Source organism: Fringilla coelebs (assembly GCF_963513975.1).
Source record: "Fringilla coelebs genome assembly, chromosome: 3".
Classification (NCBI taxonomy): Eukaryota; Metazoa; Chordata; class Aves; order Passeriformes; family Fringillidae; genus Fringilla; species Fringilla coelebs.
The window spans coordinates 2,908,822-2,928,930 of NC_140030.1; the positions used below are offsets into that span (position 1 = coordinate 2,908,822).

Here is a 20,109-nt window from a genome sequence, read left to right on the forward strand (position 1 = left end):
GGGACAGTGGAAGGTTCCCAAGTTGTTCCATGGCAGGGGGTGGCACTGGAAGGACTTTCAGGTCCCTTCACACCCAAATAATTTTATCATTTTTAACACAAAAATCAGGTGCATGAAATTAGATTTTAACTGGAAAAATCCCCCCAACCTGTATGAATTTAGCAATATGAAAATTAGGATGCTGCTGGCTTTGGGAACTTCTCCATGCATCTGCTGAACAGGCAGCTTTTGTGTGGCTCATTCCAGAGTTTTCCCACCACAGATGTGGATGCTCCATATTACAGAGAAAGTTTTATTCAGGCATGACCCACTTGCTCACTGGCTTTCCTGGCAAGTGTGAGAGAAAGTGGCAACTGTGCAGCCCAGGAATCTGGTGCCACAAAACATCCCAGGCACACAGCTAGCATCCTGTCAGGCTGTCTAAAATATTTTTTAATTCCAAATTTGCTTTTCTATCCATCTATATTAGATGTGTATTTTTCATGACAATGTCTTTACCACACTCATTTATTTAGGGTTTCATCTTCCTCCTGCAGCTGCTCTTTTTGACAGCAATAGTGGAAAAGATTATTTAGGGGCTGAAGTAAATAACCTCATTGCCATCACCCAGGAAGAGGCAGAGTGGACAGTGACCCCTCTGTGGTTATTAAATGTTTTTTACAATGATCTGGATTTAAATTTTTTGTATCATTCTCTTACTCCCTTTTTTTTATTTGCTTGCCAGAACCTGCCCAGGTCAGACAGCTGGATGTGAGTCAAGAGGAAAAACAACTTTCCAGCAGCTGAGTCATGCATGACCCATGAAAGAACAAACTCACATAGGAGCCTCAAAATTTCATCCAATCACCTCATCTTTAGTTAAATTTGCTGCTGATCAGGATAGAGCTTCTCCTTAACATCAGAGCAGGAACTCATTATGTCTCATATTTTCTACCATTGTAGGTCTGGTTATTCTGGAGGTGTTCAAGGCCAGCTTGGACAGGGCTTGGAGCAAACTGGGATAGTGAAAAGTGTCCTACTCATGGGAGGAGTGGAACTGGATGGTCTTTGAGGGCCCCTCCAACCCAACCTGTTCTATCACTCTGTGATTTGAGATAAATATTTTGGCCCCGCCACGAGTCCTCACAGAAACCCACCGCGATTGCAGCGCAATGAAAATTTTACCAAATTTCCTGCAGAAATTTCACTGGACACCCCTGATGGCCGCAGGGGGGTACCCACCTCTCCTCTGCCCACTGCCTGAGGCGCTGCTGGGCGCTGGGGGAGTGGAAGGAGAACCTGTCCATGCTGCGGAAGTGCTGCTTCTCGGGCGAGAGCCGGCGCCGCAGCTGCTCCAGCTCGTGCTCGTACATCAGCCTCTGCCTCTCCAGGGCTGACCTCTTCTCCTCCTCGTGCTGCTGCTCCAGGCTTTGCAGGATTGACTGCATTGGGTCTAGGCAGAGTGTGAAAATAAAGTACTGCAGTGAAATCCATGCTGAGGAGCATCCTGGATGTACGGTGCGAGGGCAGGTGTCAGGTAAAAAGAGAGATTCTGGTTTTGTGGCAGTGTGTATTTAAAAAGTGCTGCTGAATTTTGAAGCAAATAAATGTTTACAAGGCAGATGATTTAAGAAAATTTGAAAAAGGGAAAGCCCAAGCTGAAAAAAAAAAAAAGTCTTCCAGTTTCCCAAAATAATGTCATTCTGGGACAGCTACATAAGACCACAAAAACTCAAAAACATGGTTTCAGAGACAGAAATCATTGCAGTTAATGCCTGAGTGAGACATAACACAAGAAAAATAAACAGCCAAGTGAAAACACTTTGATTTGAGACTGCAGTTCCACCAGCATTCCACTTTTGGCTTTCCCCTCAGCAAGAACTGCCAAACCAAACAGTCTGCCATGGTTATTTTTCCCTCCTCAAGCACAAAAATGACTGTGATGAGTCACTCACAAGAAAAATTCTCCAAAAGGAAGTTATAAGGTAAAAAGTCTGTGGTTATCCTCATATTTTACACACATTTCTAAATAATTTTTCGTGGCTCCTTACCATTACTACCAAGAGCCTTCATGGTGACTTCCATCTGGGCATATTCATAGCTGAAGTTAATCTCACTGGACACCTCACTGGAATTGTCTCCATCTACATCCAGCTGCTCCACACTGTTACTGCACTTCATGGAGTTGTCCCGCTCCTCATCCTCATGATCAGCCTTCTTTTTCTTCTTTGGCAAATTCAGCCTTTAAACAAGATGAAAATTTTTAGAGAACGATGAACTGCTCAGCTCTGAAACACAGGGTTGCTTTCAAATATTGTTAAAATTCAGTAAAGCCTCGAAATCAGAAGATTTTGTTTTCCCTTTCAAATTTTATTGATCTCCTGTGGGTGTAATTTTCCTCAGGGCAAAGATAGGAGCAGAAGGTAAACTAATTAATCCATTCTACATTCTCATAATTAAGTACCTCATGCTACCAATAATACAGCTGAGATAATCATGACATTTTTTAGTCATTCCACATCCAAATAATTTAGAGGCAACAACAAAGTGACAGCTCACTTTTTTATGTGGGTTCTCCTTTTAAGCATGAAATACAGCAATGCCATTTTAGATTATCATTCAAATCCACTGATTTTTGAGGTATTTCAGAGGGTTTCAAAGCACAGTCTTGAACAGAAAACATCTTCCAGTGATCCTGTCTGATACAGGAAGGTCACAGATATGGCTGGGATTGCAGGGGACAGAGAGCACAGTGACCTTGTAATAACATTAAGCATTAAAAACCAGTCCAACATCAGTACTGTTTTTATCATCTCCATCTTTCCTTTAACCCAAAACAGAGTGGATGCCAATTTACAATTCCTGGAATAACTTCTGTTACCTGAAGAAGTGGTTGTTTCCCCACAGGATTCTGTCTCCATGGTGGAGCTGGATGGGACACACGACAGCAGAGCCGTTTACAAATGTCCTGGGAAAAGGCAAAAATCTAAAGTAAATATATTTATATGAAGTTTCATTTTTTCCCCTCCCAGTATTACTTTCATTACTGCAACAAGTAAAGATAGGAGAAGAGATTCAGGGATTGCAAACAGGCAAAATATTCCCAGAAAATTCACTGATCTGCCCAGTGCTGTTTCATACATGCCTCAAATTCAGCTTCTTTTGACCTCCTAAACTCATGAAGTTCAGTACATTTAGACAGATATTACTACAGCTGTGTCTGGGGAGTAAAATTAGAGCTTAAAAATGAGCAGCCTGAGAAAACAAAGTCACTAGAAAAAACCACTTGCACATTGCTGTGAAATACAGACACAAAATAGAAAGATTTGAATAAGGCAACTGACACCTTTGCTACATGAACAGCTTAAAGACACTAATTAAAATAATCAGAAACTACTTTTATTTCTGAGTCAGATTAAGTTAGAAAATAGGATTGTGGGATAACTCAAGTTTGAAGGGAATCTCAGGTTGTCACTCAGTCCAACCTGCTCCAAGCAGGATCAGCCACAAGTCAGGGTAAATTTGCAAAGTTTGAATTTTGTGTATTAACAATAAGTTATTGGAGATGCTGACTCTGCATGTCATTTTGTGATCAATCTGAATATGCCAGCTGCTTCTCAAGTAGAGCTGCTTAATTGAATAAAGCAACAAATGCTTCAGCAGCTCTTTGCATATCAACAGATCTCCTAGAAAATTAATTCAAATTTTTAAAGGAGTTACATCTACACAGCTGCAAATCAGTGAGTATCTACTTGCTGAAAGCACATGCAATTTACTCATCTCCTCTTTAAAAATCTGGGCTACAAACACCCTCCCTGAGAGAAATCCCACTGGAATGGAACATGAGTTGACAGAGGAACAGATGACAATTAAAATGTAAAATCAGAATTTTTCTAACTACGAAGGAGATAGAGCAGTTTGTTTTCCAAGTATCTTTGTGCACCATTAATCATAAAATACTGGATAAAATGACAAGCATCAAACAGCTGTGGCTGCATTTTATTCCTTCACCTGGTATTTTTTTGAGGGGTCAGCATAACCTGGCCTTCTGGGGTGATGTCTATGATGCAGTGCTCAGGAAGAATTCCCATTCCACACAACTGGATATCCTGAGAGTTGTCTGAGCCTATTAATGTGTGCTCCTGGGGAAAAATTAATTCAGATGTTAATGATGGATTGCAGAGGTTCACTGGGTCTAATTCACCCATTCTCCTTCTGGATGTGTTGTGTCATCTGGTCCCAGTGTTTCACAGCTGTTCAATACTTCCCTTCGAGGGAAAATGAGAAGCAAACCAACTCTTTGTCTTACAATAACAAGCAGGGAGCACTCAGGAAAGTTTATAGGCAACAGTTAAACAGGAAAATGAAGAGAATTTTGATTTAATGGAGGAATTCAGCGCCTCAGAATGTTGTAGAAGCCAAAGGAATAAAGGATTTCGGGCAGGAATTTAGAGAGGCTCTCAGTGGCAGATCCATGGTGGTTATGGAGGTTCCACCTAGATCAGCAACAGCTCAGGAAATTCCTGGGTACTCAAGGTGTTGGGGATTTGTAAGATGAAGGTTCACCCCACAAATCAAATTGCTGAGGTTGGAAAAAACACTTTAAGACCATCCAACCATCCCTCAGCACAGCCAAGGCCACCAGTGCCCCATGACCCCAAATGCCACCTGCACAAGGTTTTTAAATCCCTCCAGGGATGGGGACTCCACCACTGCCAGGGCTGGATCCCCCTTTTGAGACAGAAATCTCTTTTTTAGGCATCTCCAAGCAATTTTTGAAGAATAGATTTAACAGTTTAGGTGAGTTCAGGTTGTTCTTCAGTACTTGAAGGACCTGGTGCACACACAGCTCAGAGGGAAAGTGGGCAAACATTCTGAGAAACAAGAGTGTTAAATCCCAGGATTTTAGGAAAAACAGCTGCAAGTAATTTTATCATAATAATTTCAAAGCACAGGGATTTTTATACCAAAATTCTCCAAAATAACAAAGACTAATTGAAGGAGGTAAAATCTACCCCAAGGAGTTTTCAAAGGAAAAGAGCACAGAACCACCTGAGACTTTTCTGCTGGTACTGATGGGCCAAAGGCTTTGCCTTGCTCTTGTCCTTGCTCCCAGTGACCACTGGGACAAAGTGGGATCTGTCCCAGTATCTGTCATGGGTTTAGCAGCTGAGTCACACTCTGGACTTTTACATGCAAGTTGTCTGGGAAAGTCAACCTCTCTCAAAAGCTCAGCTCTTTTCTCCTTTTTAATGTGTTTGCAGATAGAACTTGGAAAAAGTGTTTTCCCTTGTTTTTATTGAGATATCGCAGAGCCACGATGGCTGATATAAAAGAGGATCAGATATTTCCTAAGACTGACTAAACCAAAACCATCTTTCAGCTTAATTGCTGATTTTGTGGCTGTTTTGAGAGCTACTACCCCACTTCAAAGGGAACAGAATGATTTAATGTGAAGCTCAAACTGCTGACGTTCGCTGCGAAATTTTTAGAATTTTCACTCCAAGATGTGACTTTAAAATGGTTGTAACTTGCTTCTCCTGAGTCCTCCATCTAAAATTTGTAAAAGCCACAATAAACTGCCCAAATATTTCAGCACAGGGTGAAAAAGTCACATCATGTGTTTGATGGTTAATATCAGAAACAGGGTCTGCACAGCAGAAGTGCTGAGGCAGAACAGAACTTGTTTTTCACTTCTGGCAAGTTGCATGAAGAGGATTAAAAATGCATTTCATAAACTAAAGACAGCAGCTAGAATTTAGACTACACACAGAGAAGCTGACTACTGATATGCCCAACTTTCATATAAAACAATGCCATGGGTAAAAGCTTGTGAAAGTTTGCATAAGAAAACCCCAACCAACAAAAAAACCTCATCCCAGAACAGGAGACAGTTTCTCAAAAAGAACACATCTAAATTTCTTTTAAAAAAATGCCAAAGAAAACCAAAACAAACAAAAGCATCAAATCCCCAAACTTTTTGTGTGCATCAAAGAATTAATAACATTTGTAATAAAAAGGTTGTACTCATAAAAATCTTAATATTTTCAGATATACAGTTTTATAGAGCTCTCCAAGCACACCTCTGCCAAATGAATTAGAGGCCTGACATCACAAAATTTTTATATACAAAGATATATTTTTACCTTTAAATAGTACACCAGGAGTTCATTGAGAGCTGGATCTGCATTCAAATTAACCAGGAAGCATTTATTATCCCCAACTTTTATTCCAGAGGACTGCAGGGATATGCCAAGGCTTTCCAGCTGTTTCTGACGCTCCTGGAAGAGAGCAGCCATCAAAACTGAGCTGATTGATGCCCAACCCTTCGGAAATCCATTCCCATCTGCAGGAGCCACCAGGCAAAAATGATGGATTGATACTTCTAGAACAGGAAATTCTTTCTTCTGCAACAGGTGAGGCACAAAAGCTTCAGTTCTACCAAGCTCTGCTCAGGGGTATTCCTCCTGTCCTTGCCCCTCTGGCTCCGTGCTTTGGTCCCACACATTCCCACATTCCCAGTGGGAAATGAAAGCAGCTGGGAGCAGCCTCCTGCAGCACTGCAGAGCATCTCCATGACCTCACTGGAACAGCAAAATGCTACCACAAAGCCATCTCTAGAGCCCTTTATTCTCCCTTGCCAGCTAAAAAGCAAGAAGTTAAATCCTTGCCAAGCCAAGCTCCATGTCTATCCTTTGTTCCAGAGCAATCAAAATGACAAAAAACTGGCAACCTGCTATTTAAGTAATGCAAAGAACACTTCCTGCTGAACAAGAATAGCAGCATTTTGGATGGTGTTTTGTTCTTGTCAAAAGACTTCATAGAAATGCCCAACAAAGCATTACTGTGCAAAAATGTCCATCTCTCAAAGGGAAGGGTTTGGGTGAGACCAGAACTGTGAAGGAGGAACATTAAACATTTCTGATTTAGAAACAGAAAGGGATTCTTCGACAAAAAAAAAATCCACAGGGATAGAAAAGCTGAGAATTGTTCCCAGGAGCAGAGAGAAACTGAAATGAGACTCACTGTCTGCAACACTCATTAAAAATATTAGAAATAAATATGGGAGGGTCCTCATAAAATTACTGGAGGAAGCAGAAACAGGAGAGGGTGAAATTAATAAGCAAAAAATCATACAAGAGACCTACAGTGCTTTCCCTGTGCTGCTGAGACTTTTTTAAAAATCCAATTAGATAATGTAGGAATAATCCTGGAATGTTTATCTTTACCTATCAGTGTGCTTTATACTTAAAAACCGAGTATGCCACAATATTCAGGATCATTCTCTGCTCAGTCGTACCAGGTCTAATCAAGATTAAAATTGCAAAGAAATGGCACAACTCGCTCTTGATTTTCTGTTCCCTGTCTCCCCACAGGGTTACAAACCCAACATGATGTCCTTGTAAGGAAAAGTCATGTGTGTGTGTGTGAGAGAGAGAGAAAACAAAGAACAGAGGAGAAACTGCAGTGTGATGTCAAAGATCTCTCTTCCGATCACCAGTGCCAGGCTCTGAAGTTCACAAAAATCCTTATTATCTGCAGAGATAAAGCACATGTTGCCCTAAGGAGAACTTGGCCCACAAATGTGAATCTCATAGGATTAACTGAGAGAAAAAGAGCCAGTTCCTGTTAATTTTTTCTCAAGACCTAATGTTAATTAACTTAAAGCTGAAAACAACATTAAAAGTATGTCAAATTCTGAAATTTTTCACTGAAAATGTGCAAAATTGCCTGTTCATGTGGCTGGTGTTTAAGGCTTTGAACTCTTGTTGATGCCTCTTTGGTGGTCCTTGCTCTCTATTAGGAATCATCCTCTCCTCAAAGATTTACAAATATCCCTCCTTCCTACCTGTCTACCCTGACACAATTTGACAGATGAAAAAGCAGCAAATACAACATGTGGAGAAGAGAGCACAGCCCCCTTTCCCTATATCCCTGTCCCACTTGGGGGTAGGAAATAGAAAACCAGGAGTGAAGTTGAGCCTGGGAAAAAAGGAGAAGCGGGGAGAAGGTGTTTCAAGATTTAGTTTTTATTTCTCATTACCTTACTCTGACCTGATTGGTAACAAATTAAACTCATTTTCCCCAGTCAAATCAGTTTTGCCCATGACAGTAATGGATGATTGATCTTTCCCTGTCCTTATCTGGACCCAGGAACCTTCTGTTACACCTGCTCTCCCCTGCCCAGGTGAGGAGGGGAGTGACAGAGTGGCTTCCACTGACTTCCAGACAGTCCTGGAACAGCCTGTGCTGCACAAACACTTGTCCTTATCCCTCCTCTGGAAAAAAGATCCCTTTTCCAAGGCTCATGAAATTCCCAGCTCTGAACCATCCTACCAGGCTGGGAATTTAGAGACAGAAAGGCAGAGAGCTAAAGCAGACATCAAGGCACATTTAGTCTGAAGAGCTGAGCCCATTACTTCACTTTTTCAACCTCCTCACACATTCAAAGCCTAAAACTATTGTGTAGGATAAGTGCAGGATTTTTTAACTATTATTATCTTTTATTTTATTTTTTTTCCACCCTTATACACAGGGAGGAATTGCACTGAAAGGCAGGAAGCCCTCATAGTCACAGGCAGCACTTCTTACAATGGATCTTTAAAACCAAAGTCAACACAGTCTATTCTGATTGTGGCATCTACAAGAGGGCTTTGTACCAGAGGCTCCATTCTCCCCTTATTTATTACACACTATTCATCACCTCCCCACAGTCCTCCCCCTCCAAAGCTCCCCTCTGCAAATATATACATCAGCATTTGTGTGGGAAGAACCAGGAGTGTCATGCAACAACCGTGGTGACCTGCATCATTTTTCCAAGGCAATCATCTCCAGTTATGGTCTGAGGCCCTAAATATCAGTTTAGGAGTTATAAAAACACACAGAGATCCTCAATAGCTCTATTTTTTATCATTCTGAATGCCCTTTGCCTGGTGCATTGAGGCACTCAGTCCATAACCTTGCACTGAATGCTCTCAATGCTCCCTCAACACAAACAACTTTACTGCCTGAAGAATATAAAAACCCCTGTAATCCTCTCATCCGTGGATTATTTTATTTTTTTTTAAATAACTTCTCCATTTGCATACAGTGACAATTTATTATTGTCACTGGAGTGGTAATCTGGGAGGCACCCATCTATCACAGGAATTAAGTGAAGCTTTTCAAAAGGGCAGCAAGCTTGACCTACTTACCCATAAATGTGGGGAGAGACTCAGACAACCTCTATGAACTGACAGACAAAGAAAACAAACCTATTTTTCATAAAAAATGGGGGCAGGGAAGGAGGAAAGAAAGCAGCAAACCTGAGCTATCTCCTCAGTTTTTCGTAATTTTTCTTCCCAGGTCACGGTCATCTCCTGAATCAACTTTTCTGATTCCTCCAATCGTTCTTTTAATTCTGGTGATTTCATAGCCTGCAGGAATAAAAGCAAATGAAACAAGAAAAGCTTGTTGTGCTCTGTGCTTTTTTCCCCTCTGCAGCCACAGAGATGGGGGAATGAATAAAGGCAACATGACTCATTTTTCAAGGCACACTTAGCAGCAAGCAAAGGGGTCTTCAAAACACACATTGCATGTAAAGGCAGAATCCACCCAAAAGTTCTTTAATTAGTTACAAGTACAGATGTTAACGTGGAGTTTATGTGCTTCAACACAAACCAATTACATGACACTGGCAGATTTGCACCAAGATACTCACACAGAAACTAATCTTATCTCTACATTCCAAGTGACTCAGACCAAAACCAGTTTTGTTTTTAAAGATCCTGTCCCCTCGGCTGTCAAACTCTCCAAATGGCACCTCACATCTCAGTACACTGCCACGCCACCAAAATATTTTTATTGCTCATTTTTAAATGGCCTGATGTGTGCATTATTTTTCCTGCAGGAAAAATGCAGCTCTTCTAGTTATGCACCTCTGCATTTCTACATGCAGTTTACAGAGTGAATATCAAAAGAAGCTTTACAGTGTGCTTCTGGACACGGAAATTCCATTTTCCTGTTATTTGCCACAGCTCTACCTTTGTCTGGTGAAATATTCAAAGGCCCACCAAAGGACTACCTTAAGAATAAGAAGATACTCCCACAGCCACCCATCAGACAGCCCAAAAACTGAAAGGGTATCAGCAACCCCCCATCCCTGGACATGTCCAAAGCCAGGCTGGATGGGGCATGGAGCACCCTGGGATAGTGGAAGGTGTCCCATGGCAGGGGGTTGGTCTAGAAGAGCTTCAAAAGGTTCCTTCCAACTCAAACTATTCTATGACTTCTCAACTTCCATCTCCACAGTGGCATTGCCTCCTCTACAAACCTTGCTCAAAAAGCTTGGGGACTTCCTCATGTCATTATTTCATTACTGCTAACGAGGAACATGGGTTTGGCTGGTTGGCATTTATGCAATGCCAATTAAACAATGGGAGCATCATCCTCCATCATCAGAAATTTCCTTACCACAAACCCAAAACTCCTCACAGGAATCCAGATCAAAGAGTGGCCTCATTACACTGATGTTCCTTCAAGAAAAGGAGCAGGTGCCAAGATTGGAAAATCCTGTTTTGAGACAGGAGTTTCCTCTGCCTCAAGACACAACAGTCTAGGAATTGTCAGATGATGTGTCCTGTGTGGGCTTTTTCTCCTTTAAATACCTAAATATGGGGTAAAAGGGAGAAGGACTTGGGACAAGGGTCTGGAGGGACAAGGGGGAATGGTTTCCCATGGATAGAGGGCAGGATTGGATGGAATATTGGGAAGGAATCCTTCCCTGTGAGGGTGGGCAGGCCCTGGCACAGGTTACCCAGAGAAGCTGTGGCTGCCCCTGGATCCCTGGAATTGTCCAAGGCCAGGCTGGACAGGGTTTGGAGCAACCTGGGATAGAGGAAGGTGTCCCTGCCCATGGCAGAGAGTGGCACTGGATGAGATTTAAGGTCCCTTCCAACCCAAAACCACTCCAGGATTCTGAGAATTCCACACAGGAAGGGAACTGAAGCCAAGGCAATTTCCAGAAAAAAAAAAAAATTCACAATACCAGAAAAAAACATGATCAGGGCAAAGGGGTGGACACTACCAGGGCAGAATGATGAAGCCCAGACACTCCCAAGGCTTAATTTGTCCATTTCTTTGGACAGTTAGTGAATATTTTCACACATTTCAGCTGCACAATGACCTGGGTAACTCTCCTTATTCCCCACAATGCCAAAATAAACCTTAAAGAAATGGGCCCAGCTTGACCCCAGACCCACAGGCTGCTTCTCTGCTGGAAGCAGGTGAATTCCCAGCTCAGGAAGGATAAGCTGGTGGCCTTGGCACAAACAAATTAAAAAATGTTAATTCCAAAAAAAAAAAAAAAAAAAAAAAAAAAAAAAAAAAGCATGGATTATAAAAGAAAAGGGGAAAAGAGGATAATTCCATACTCTGGGAGTGGAAAGTCAACTGTCAAGTTCTGTTCTGGCTGCTCAGGAGAGAAAAGGACACTGACACCAAAAGGCAAATAAAACCCAAACCCCACAACTTGGCAACTCCTATATCTGGAAATGAGCTTTGAAAATGTAACCTGTCATAATGAGTCAGTGCTTTTGTTCACTTCAGGAAGTTATTTATGCACATTTCTGGAAGAACAATTAGATGGGCAACAAATGTAATGAACTGAAAGGAGCACAAGGCTGTGAATGTGGGGTTTGACCTTTACTGTGCAGCCTCTTAACAGCAAATTGCTCTGGTTTTTCCCTGCTCCTTGTCAATGCCACTGGGACAACAACTAGGGTGGGATTTTAATACTTGAGAAATGAAATATTTATTATTTCATCCTTAGGAAACACTACTTCATTACTCTGGACAGCTGCCATTATTTTGGGAGTAATACTAAAAAATGAAACAAATGGGGATTACTTGCAACTCTCAGAGTATTGCTAAGTCTGTGGCTGATATTTTAGAGGAATTTTTAGATATTTAATATTATTATATTTAACTTGAGACACCTTAAAGAAACTGATACACACACAATGGATGCTTGTCACATTAGGCAGCTGAAATGAGAAGAGTCCAAAATCCCCAAGTCATTTGCAGCATCACAGCCAGCATTCCCTGCATACCTCATGATGCAAATGTTGTAATCATGATTTTTCTGAACTGCAAACCACAGGGATTACATCACCATTGGTTTGTCCCTTTGGAAACAGAACTCAGAATTACACTAATTCTTGGCTGTCATCTAACATTTAGACCACATTTCTCTTGAAATTTTACTGCAGATGCAATCACAGAATAGGTTGGAAAAGATCTTGGAGATCATTGAGTCCAACCTATGACCTAACACCACCTTATCAACTAATCCATGGCATTGAGTGCCACATCCAGTCTTTTTTTAGACACCTCTGGGGATGGTGACTCCACCACCTCTCTGGGCAGCCCATTCCAATGCTCAATCACTCTTTCTGTGAAGAATTTTTTCCTAATTTCCCATTTTTTCTAATGTCCAGCCTAAATTTCCCCTGGTGCAGCTTAAGGCTGTGTCCTCCCATCCTGTCACTGCTGGTCTGGGAGAAGACACTAAGCCCCACCTGGCTACAACTTCCCTTCAGGGAAGATATTGCCTAGGGCCTGTGAGAGATTCAACAGCTGGAAATAGGCAAGAAAACTTTATTTAACCAAAGTCACATCTCACAGGATGTGGCCATGCTGAATTCTTAAAATGTATCAGCAGAGCTCTGCCTAAAAGTTACCCAGTCTTAACTGGAACTATCCATGCTTCCATGTCCTCTGCTTCACAGAGTAAAACCAAGAATGCTCAACAAGGTGCTCAGCATCTCAATGAATGCCCATGTTTCAAGATGGACACACAGAAAAATGTAAAATAATTATACAAAGGGAGATGGAAGCATTGCCTGGATGCCCTGCAACATTCCCTCATGGAATTCTGTCTTAGGTTGCAAGATGTGGCTGGGGGTGTGTATTCTGTTTGCCACCTGTAAGAGGTGGGGCAGTTATCTCCTGTTAATTGGGCAGTTTTCCTTTATCTTTTCCACAACCAATCCTCCCTCTGGGAAATATCTTCTGCTAATGGGCCATTAAGGGTCACTGCATGACTGATAAAATTATATCATCCCATTGGGAGATGTCCCCCCCAGAGGGAGGAGCCAAACATTCCTACCTGGATATAAACTGATATTTGGAACATCACAGGCAACCTTTTCCCACTGAATTCCCAGAGGAGCTGCTTTCTTCACTGGATTCCCAGAGGAGGACCAAGCCCATCTACACCACCACTGGATATTCACAGGGAAATTACACCCTTCTACAGGAGAACCTCACCTGTCACTCCAGGAGGACTGCAGCCACCATTCAATTGACTACTACCAACACCCTGACCAACAGAGTGTCAGTTCATATTCTGACTCTGTCCAGAGTATTTTCTTTTTGTACTATTGCATTTGTATTTCTTTTAAATTTTCCTAGTAAAGAACTGCTACTCCTACTCCCCTATCTCTGCCTGAGAGCCCCTTAATTCCACAACCATAACAATTCGGAGGGAGGAGGGTTTACATTCTCCACTTCAAGGGACTCTCCTGCCTTCCTTAGCTGACACCTGCCTGTTCAAACCAAGACAAATTCCTTCTGTAGAGTCAGCTAAGCTCTACAGGGTCAGAGCTCTCTCTCAGAGTCAGTTCATATTCTGACTGTCATTAGTATTTTGTTTTTGTACTACTGCGTTTGCATTTTTTAAAAATTTTCCTAGTAAAGAACTTCTATTCCTATTCCATCTCTTTGCCTAAGAGCCCCTTAATTTCAAAACCATAACAATTAGGAGGGAGGGCGTTTACATTTCCCATTTCAAGGGATGCTGCTGCCTTCCTTAGCTGACACTGTCTGTTCAAACCAAGACAAATTCCTTCTGTAGAGTTAGCTAAGCTCTTCAGGGTCAGGGCTCTCTCTCAGAGTCAGTTCATATTCTGACTCTGTCAGGAGTATTTTCTTTTTGTACTATTGCATTTGTATTTCTTTTAAATTTTCCTAGTAAAGAACTGTTATTCCTACTCCATATCTTTGCCTGAGAGCCCCTTAATTTCAAAACCATAACAAAACCAAATTCAGAGGGAGGGCGTTTACATTTCCCACTTCAAGGGACTCTCCTGCCTTCCTTAGCAGACACCTGTCTGTTCAAAACATGACAAAATCCTTCTGTAGAGTCAGCTAAGCTCTACAGGGTGTCAGTTCATATTCCGACTCTGTCAGGAGTATTTTCTTATTATTGCCATTTGTATTTCTTTTTAATTTTCCTAGTAAAGGACTGTTATTTCTCCTCCTATCTCTTTGCCTGAGAGCCCCTTAATTTCAAAACCATAACAATTAGGAGGGAGGGCGTTTACATTTCGCACTTCAAGGGACTCTCCTGCCTTCCTTAGCAGACACCTGTCTGTTCAAACCAAGACAAATTCCTTCTCTAGATTCGGATAAGCTCTACAGGGTCAGAGCTCTCTCTCAGAGTCAGTTCATATTCTGTCAGGAGTATTTTCTTTTCGTACTGTTGCATTTTTTTTAAAATTTTCCTAGTAAAGAACTGTTATTCCTACTCCCCTATCTTTGCCTGAGAGCCCCTTAATTCCACAACCATAACAATTCGGAGGGAGGAGGGTTTACATTTCCCACTTCAAGGCACTCTCCTGCCTTCCTTAGCTGACACCTGTCTGTTCAAACCAAGACAAATTCCTCCTGTAGAGCCAGCTACGCCCGGGGCGGGGGATGCTGGGGGGCTTGCTGGATTCGCAAGGCTCATGTTTGTACCTCAGCCTTGGTGAGCTGCTCGCGCAGCTTCTCCACCTCCTCGCGGAGCTCGCGGATGATGCGGGCGTTGGGGTCCTCGTTGACCACGGCGTGGTTGACGATGTTCTTGGCCCTGTCCGCGTAGCGCAGCGTCGACAGCGTCTCGTCGTAGTTGTCGGCCGCCGGGCTCACCGTGGCCACCATGGCCGTCTTGCTGTTGCCCCCGAGGCTGTCCTGGAAGGTTTGGGGAGGGATGGTGTGGTTTAGAATCAATGTTTTTATTTTGGTTGGCTGGGTTAAGAGTTTAAGCTGAGAAAAGGTCGCGATTTTCAATGTTTGTTTTTGAAAGCTCGTTTGGGAAATGTCATTCTTGGATTTCAGCATTCTTGGCTTTTTTAGTTTCAACAGGAACAAAAAAAAAAAGGCCCTGTTTTGGGCTATACAGAGCCTGGTAAAAGATTCAAAGTTTTCTTTCTATGCTTTCTGCTTAGGTTTACAAACCAGAAATGTAAACACTTCAGCTGTGTTCACTACACTTCTCAGTTGCCACTGAGGGAGCTCAGGAAAAACCACGATGAATTCAGATTATCTCATTTTAAAGAATAGAAGACAGATGTCTTCAAGAAATAAATTACTGATATATCTGTTCATAAACAATATAGCTGATTTTATTCCTATAAACATTCAGAACAGGGCCCTTCCCTTCCTCCCACTGGCACAACTCACAAACCTAAACTGAGTTACATAAGAAATTACCCTCCTGGAATTTGGCTGAGAGAGAAGAAGGGCATGAAACAAGGAAGGAAACAAGGAAGAAAGGAAGAAAATGAGGAAGGAAGGATTCAATCTTTTTACTGACCATAAGATTATGGTTTGCAATTTCAGCCAAATATAGATACATGAAGATAAAATATTCTGGTTTAAATTGTGCAGCAGATTTTTTTTTTTTTCTGTGTGGCAGTTTGGTTTCTTTGGTTTGTCTGGAATTTTGGGGAGGGTTTTTGTTTGCTTGTTTTTTACCCAATATCCCTTTCTGAGACAAACCACGCTCTTAATTTTCATCTTCAATAACCCATGAAATGTAGGTCAGGCATTGCCATTAGAACAATCTGACTGCATTAGCTGCTTGTCAAACCATTTCAGTTCCAAAGCACACGTGGAGCTTTCCCCAGCAATCATTAAAGTCTCCCAAGACTCTCCTTTTGGCTGCGTGATGCCTAAACCAGTTTGACAGGAGTCAGGCTGTTGGCAGCACTTGGCTGTCTCTGGTCATGCAAAAGGGCATGGAACTCCTATGAAACGTAAATCTCTGCATATTTATAGTGTTCAACACAGACAGCACAGTCAGGTAAGTGTGTTTATACAGAAATCAGCAGCAAAGAACAGCTTGCTGACTGATCTTACCGTGACTTTACTCATCCAAGGATTAGCCAGTGTTTACTCCAAATTAATCCATCCTCTGTACCACATAAATGTTTTTTTAACTGAAAACTTTAAGACTAACAGGAGCACTAATGAATCATTGCATGGGATTTCCTGGCCAAAAATTAGGAATGACACCCTGAAATTGCAATCCCTGTTCCACATAAAGAGCTGGAGTTTGGCAGGGAGCTGGCCAGGTACTCCCCTTCCAAATCCAACCTTAACTCTTTGCACTTTGGGAATGTCCTGCACTGCACTAATTAGCTCCAAAACAGGATGAATTAATTATTTGAATTGCAGCTCTGCTGTAGAGGCAGCTGAGAACACTAACAGTGATACACCAGAACCCACAATACACCCATTATAAACTGGGCAAAGTCCCTCTTGCAGCAATTCAAGCCCAATGCCAGACTGTCTGATATAGATTTATATATAAAACCCATGTGCTGATTTCACTGGTTTCTTTAATGATAAGCAAGAAAGGTGAAAAAATAGCAAATCAGCCATTCATTAGTGAAAAGAGTCTGTAAACCAGCCTGGCAAGGCTGGGCTTGCATGTCTTAGAGAGACAGAATGGAAATAAGTAAGTTATTTTTAAGAATTAACTAGCTTTTTCTCCTCTAGCAGCAAGATTACTGTGAAAACAACTCAAAATGTGGAGCTCTGAAATGATACTTTTAATAGCAGGCATCAGGCTTCTGATGAACATGGGAAAAGAAGATGTTTGTACCAATACAATTTGATTAAAACCAGAAGTTACAGAACTGACAAAGCTCTTTTGCTTCCTGCACATAACCTGATTCCACCTCTCAAGCAATGATATTTTTCACCTGGCACTTTTGTCTAAAATCCTCAACAAAATTAACCAAAAAGTGTCAGATCTTGAGCTCTCCTGAACTGATTTCTCAGATTTATGGAGAGACACTCCATGACAGATATTCCTGCAGTTAGAACACATTTAGTCTGCTTTGGTATCAAAATTACAAGCTGAAAGTCAGGGAGAAAGCTCAGCCCACTGTCACGGACATATTTTATAAAAAATCCTTTTGTTAGGATCTTTTCTCCTGAGAAGCTGAGAGGCCTCAGAAACAAAATGTAAACAATAATTATCTGCTGCTGTGGAATGCAACAAGTGCATCTTTGCATCTTTGATTGGTCTCATGTGGTTGGTTTTAATTAATGGCCAATCACAGTCCAGCTGTCTCGGACTCTCTGGTCAGTCACAAGGTTTTATAATCATTCCATTCTATTCCTTGCTAGCCTTCTGATGAAATCTTTTCTTCTATTATTTTAGTATAGCTTTAATATATCATTTTCTTTTAATATAATATATATCATAATTAATCAGTCTTCTGAAACATGGAGTCAAGATTCTCATCTCTTCCCTTGTAGGGGTTGTCTGCAATTCAACAGCCCACCATCTCACGGCTTCTCCAAACAGGCCCCTTTAAATGAATAAATCCCTCCTTTGATCTCTAATTAAAAAAAAAAACAACATTAAATGTTCCCCCTTTCAAAACAAAGCTTCAATGAGAGCTTGTTTGTTAAAAACCCCAAAAGCCCCCAAGCCTGCGGCTGATGTTGGACACAAAGGGGGTTTGCCTGAAAGGAGGCAGAACAAAAGTGAGCTCCCGTTCCTGCGCCACTCAGACAGGTGCTGAACAGGAATTGCAGTCTGCTCCCTGGATTTGTTTAGAAATGGAGCAGCAGAACTAATTCCAACAAGGCTGGAAATTCATCAGGGAGGTTTCCACCCTGCTGCAGCCACATCAGGAACGCCAAGTGCACCGGGGCAAAGTGAAGCTGCAGTGGCTTTGTTGTCGAACTGCAGAGAGCCAAAAAAAGTCATTTGTTTCTTCTAAATGAGAGTAAAAACTCAGCATAGAGAGGCAAAAATGTATTTAAACACTGAGAAGGCCTCAGTGCAAGAACACTGGGCTGTGAGAATTTGTTTTACTCAGACACTGTTTGTGTTGTGCCATTAAGATCTTTACGTGGCTATTTGATGTCCAGATCTGTTAGGGATAAATAATTTCACAAGTCATGCTAAAAGGTTCATTAAAAGGCAGCACTGAGAAAAATGAAGGTTTGTGTGTCAAGGTAGGTTACAGGAGCAGGGATTTTGTTTTACTTAAGCATTGAATTCAACTTTGTTTTAAGATCTCTGCAAGGAAAAATGTTTTGGGTGTTTTTAATCTCCACACTTCTGTACAACCTGCAAGTCACTTTGTTTTTTTCCTTCCATGCAGTTAAAACCCAGGGTTGTGAAATTTAAACCACCCTAAAAACATTGCTAAGAAAGGGTGGGGAAGCTAAGACAACAAAGTCTAGCCAGAGCACCTACAAAAAAAGTAAGAGGACAAAGAATGGCTGGTGATGCCACAAATCAGTTTCTTCTCTGATTATTTCTTTCTACCAGTAAGTATCTCATTTGCTCCTGGATAACAACTCAACAGAGCACAAGGGAAAAAAAATTGACTTATACAGATCTCATATTTAACAATTTCAGTTTCTTCATTTAGACTGTACATGTGTTCATCCAAGTGCCATCATGAAACACTCTTTTTTCCCCAAAAAAAGACCAAATAAGAGTCCTGTGCAGTTCAGAAAATGATTTAATTGCTCATTTCACAGGAACAGCCACCTCTGAACTCTCCTGACCTGTTCCTCAGACTGGAACAGGGATAATGCTCTGCAATTATACTCTGCTGACAAAAGTAAAATATCCTAACAATTAAATTAGACAATTAGGAAAAGGTAATTGTCTTAATCAACATCTTCAGAGCTAAGCATACCAGGATGTAAAATCAGCTGTATGCAGAAATAACCCAAATTAAATTAGCCCCAAGGCTGTGTGTGAAGCTGTACTTACACTGACCCATAAAATATACACTGCTTTTAATTTTATTTTTGAAGTTCCTTAATCCTTAGGCCATCGCAGGTCAGCAGAAGACACATATTTAGTCTGCAGATATTCTAATGGCTTACATCCAGCTCATTTTCCAAAGACAATTATGGTTATCATCAAACCCAGAAAATGAAGCAAAAAGCACAAAATTTTGATTTCATTCAGCAAGACTCTTCTCCCCCTTTCCTCGCTTTTATTTAACTTTAAAAAAGAAGATTAAAAAAAACCCCCTTACTTACTTTAAGTAACCAAGTGAGCACAGAATCACGATATGGAACAAATTTGTTCTTGTTCTTGCCAGCAGCCTGATCTGCCAGGGCAGAAATAACCAGCCCCAGAGTTGTGAGGGATCTGCCCAGAGAACACAAACAGTTATTAACAAGGGTAAATATTCATAAGTCAAATGCATATTTAGACAGTGACTTTCTCTCTAAAAACATGCTCTGAGGAGAAAATTCCTAGTTTAATTTTGATCATTCTTTCTTCACAAAAGCGCCATTCTTATTTTTTTCAGTATCTTTTCAGTCTTAATAATCAGGTCTTCACAATGAAATTCATGGCAGCTGCAGGAACACACATATTTTTTTTAAAAAGATGGAGATCTTTTTCCCATATCTAAGAGTACTGCATGTCAGAAGGAGAAACAGAGAGAAGGAAAGGAGAAAAATTGACTACAGAAGATTTGTAGAGAGAAGAAAACGAGCTTCATACTGTTTTACAAGTAGGCTGTATTTAGCAGGAAATGGTGATGAAAAAAGGAAAACAAATAATCTCAAAGCCTTACTTGTTAATGTTGCTTCCTTCTTTCAGCCTGTCTCCTGCAGCACCAGTTTTAGTTGCCCTTTCACTACCTGCCAAGTCCACCAGGCTGAGCTTGCCCACCTTCTCACCTGATGTCTGGGGAAGGAACCAGAGAACAGCCCCTGTTAGGTCACTTCAATCAAGTCACATTGTTCTGTGTATTTTACAACAGCAGTCAAACTTCATTTGTGTATTTTACAACAGCAGTCAAACTCTTGTTGCAAACCCTTTGAGAAAGGCTG

General features: G+C 41.3%; 1 protein-coding gene across 4 annotated transcripts in view; it reads right to left on the minus strand.

The window, feature by feature from the left end:
• The window catches only part of KIF13B (kinesin family member 13B), a 121,843-nt gene that overhangs the window by 45,907 nt on the left and 55,827 nt on the right, over positions 1-20,109 (minus strand). For all 4 annotated transcript variants that reach the window (XM_084203598.1, XM_084203599.1, XM_084203597.1 and 1 more), the window contains 9 exons: positions 19,851-19,963; positions 19,306-19,417; positions 14,758-14,970; positions 9,285-9,395; positions 6,126-6,260; positions 3,991-4,121; positions 2,861-2,947; positions 2,031-2,221; positions 1,222-1,432 (listed from right to left, as the gene is read on the minus strand). In XM_084203598.1, coding sequence (XP_084059724.1) covers positions 1,222-1,432; positions 2,031-2,221; positions 2,861-2,947; positions 3,991-4,121; positions 6,126-6,260; positions 9,285-9,395; positions 14,758-14,970; positions 19,306-19,417; positions 19,851-19,963 — 1,304 coding nt within the window. The remainder of the gene's footprint in view (positions 1-1,221; positions 1,433-2,030; positions 2,222-2,860; positions 2,948-3,990; positions 4,122-6,125; positions 6,261-9,284; positions 9,396-14,757; positions 14,971-19,305; positions 19,418-19,850; positions 19,964-20,109) is intronic.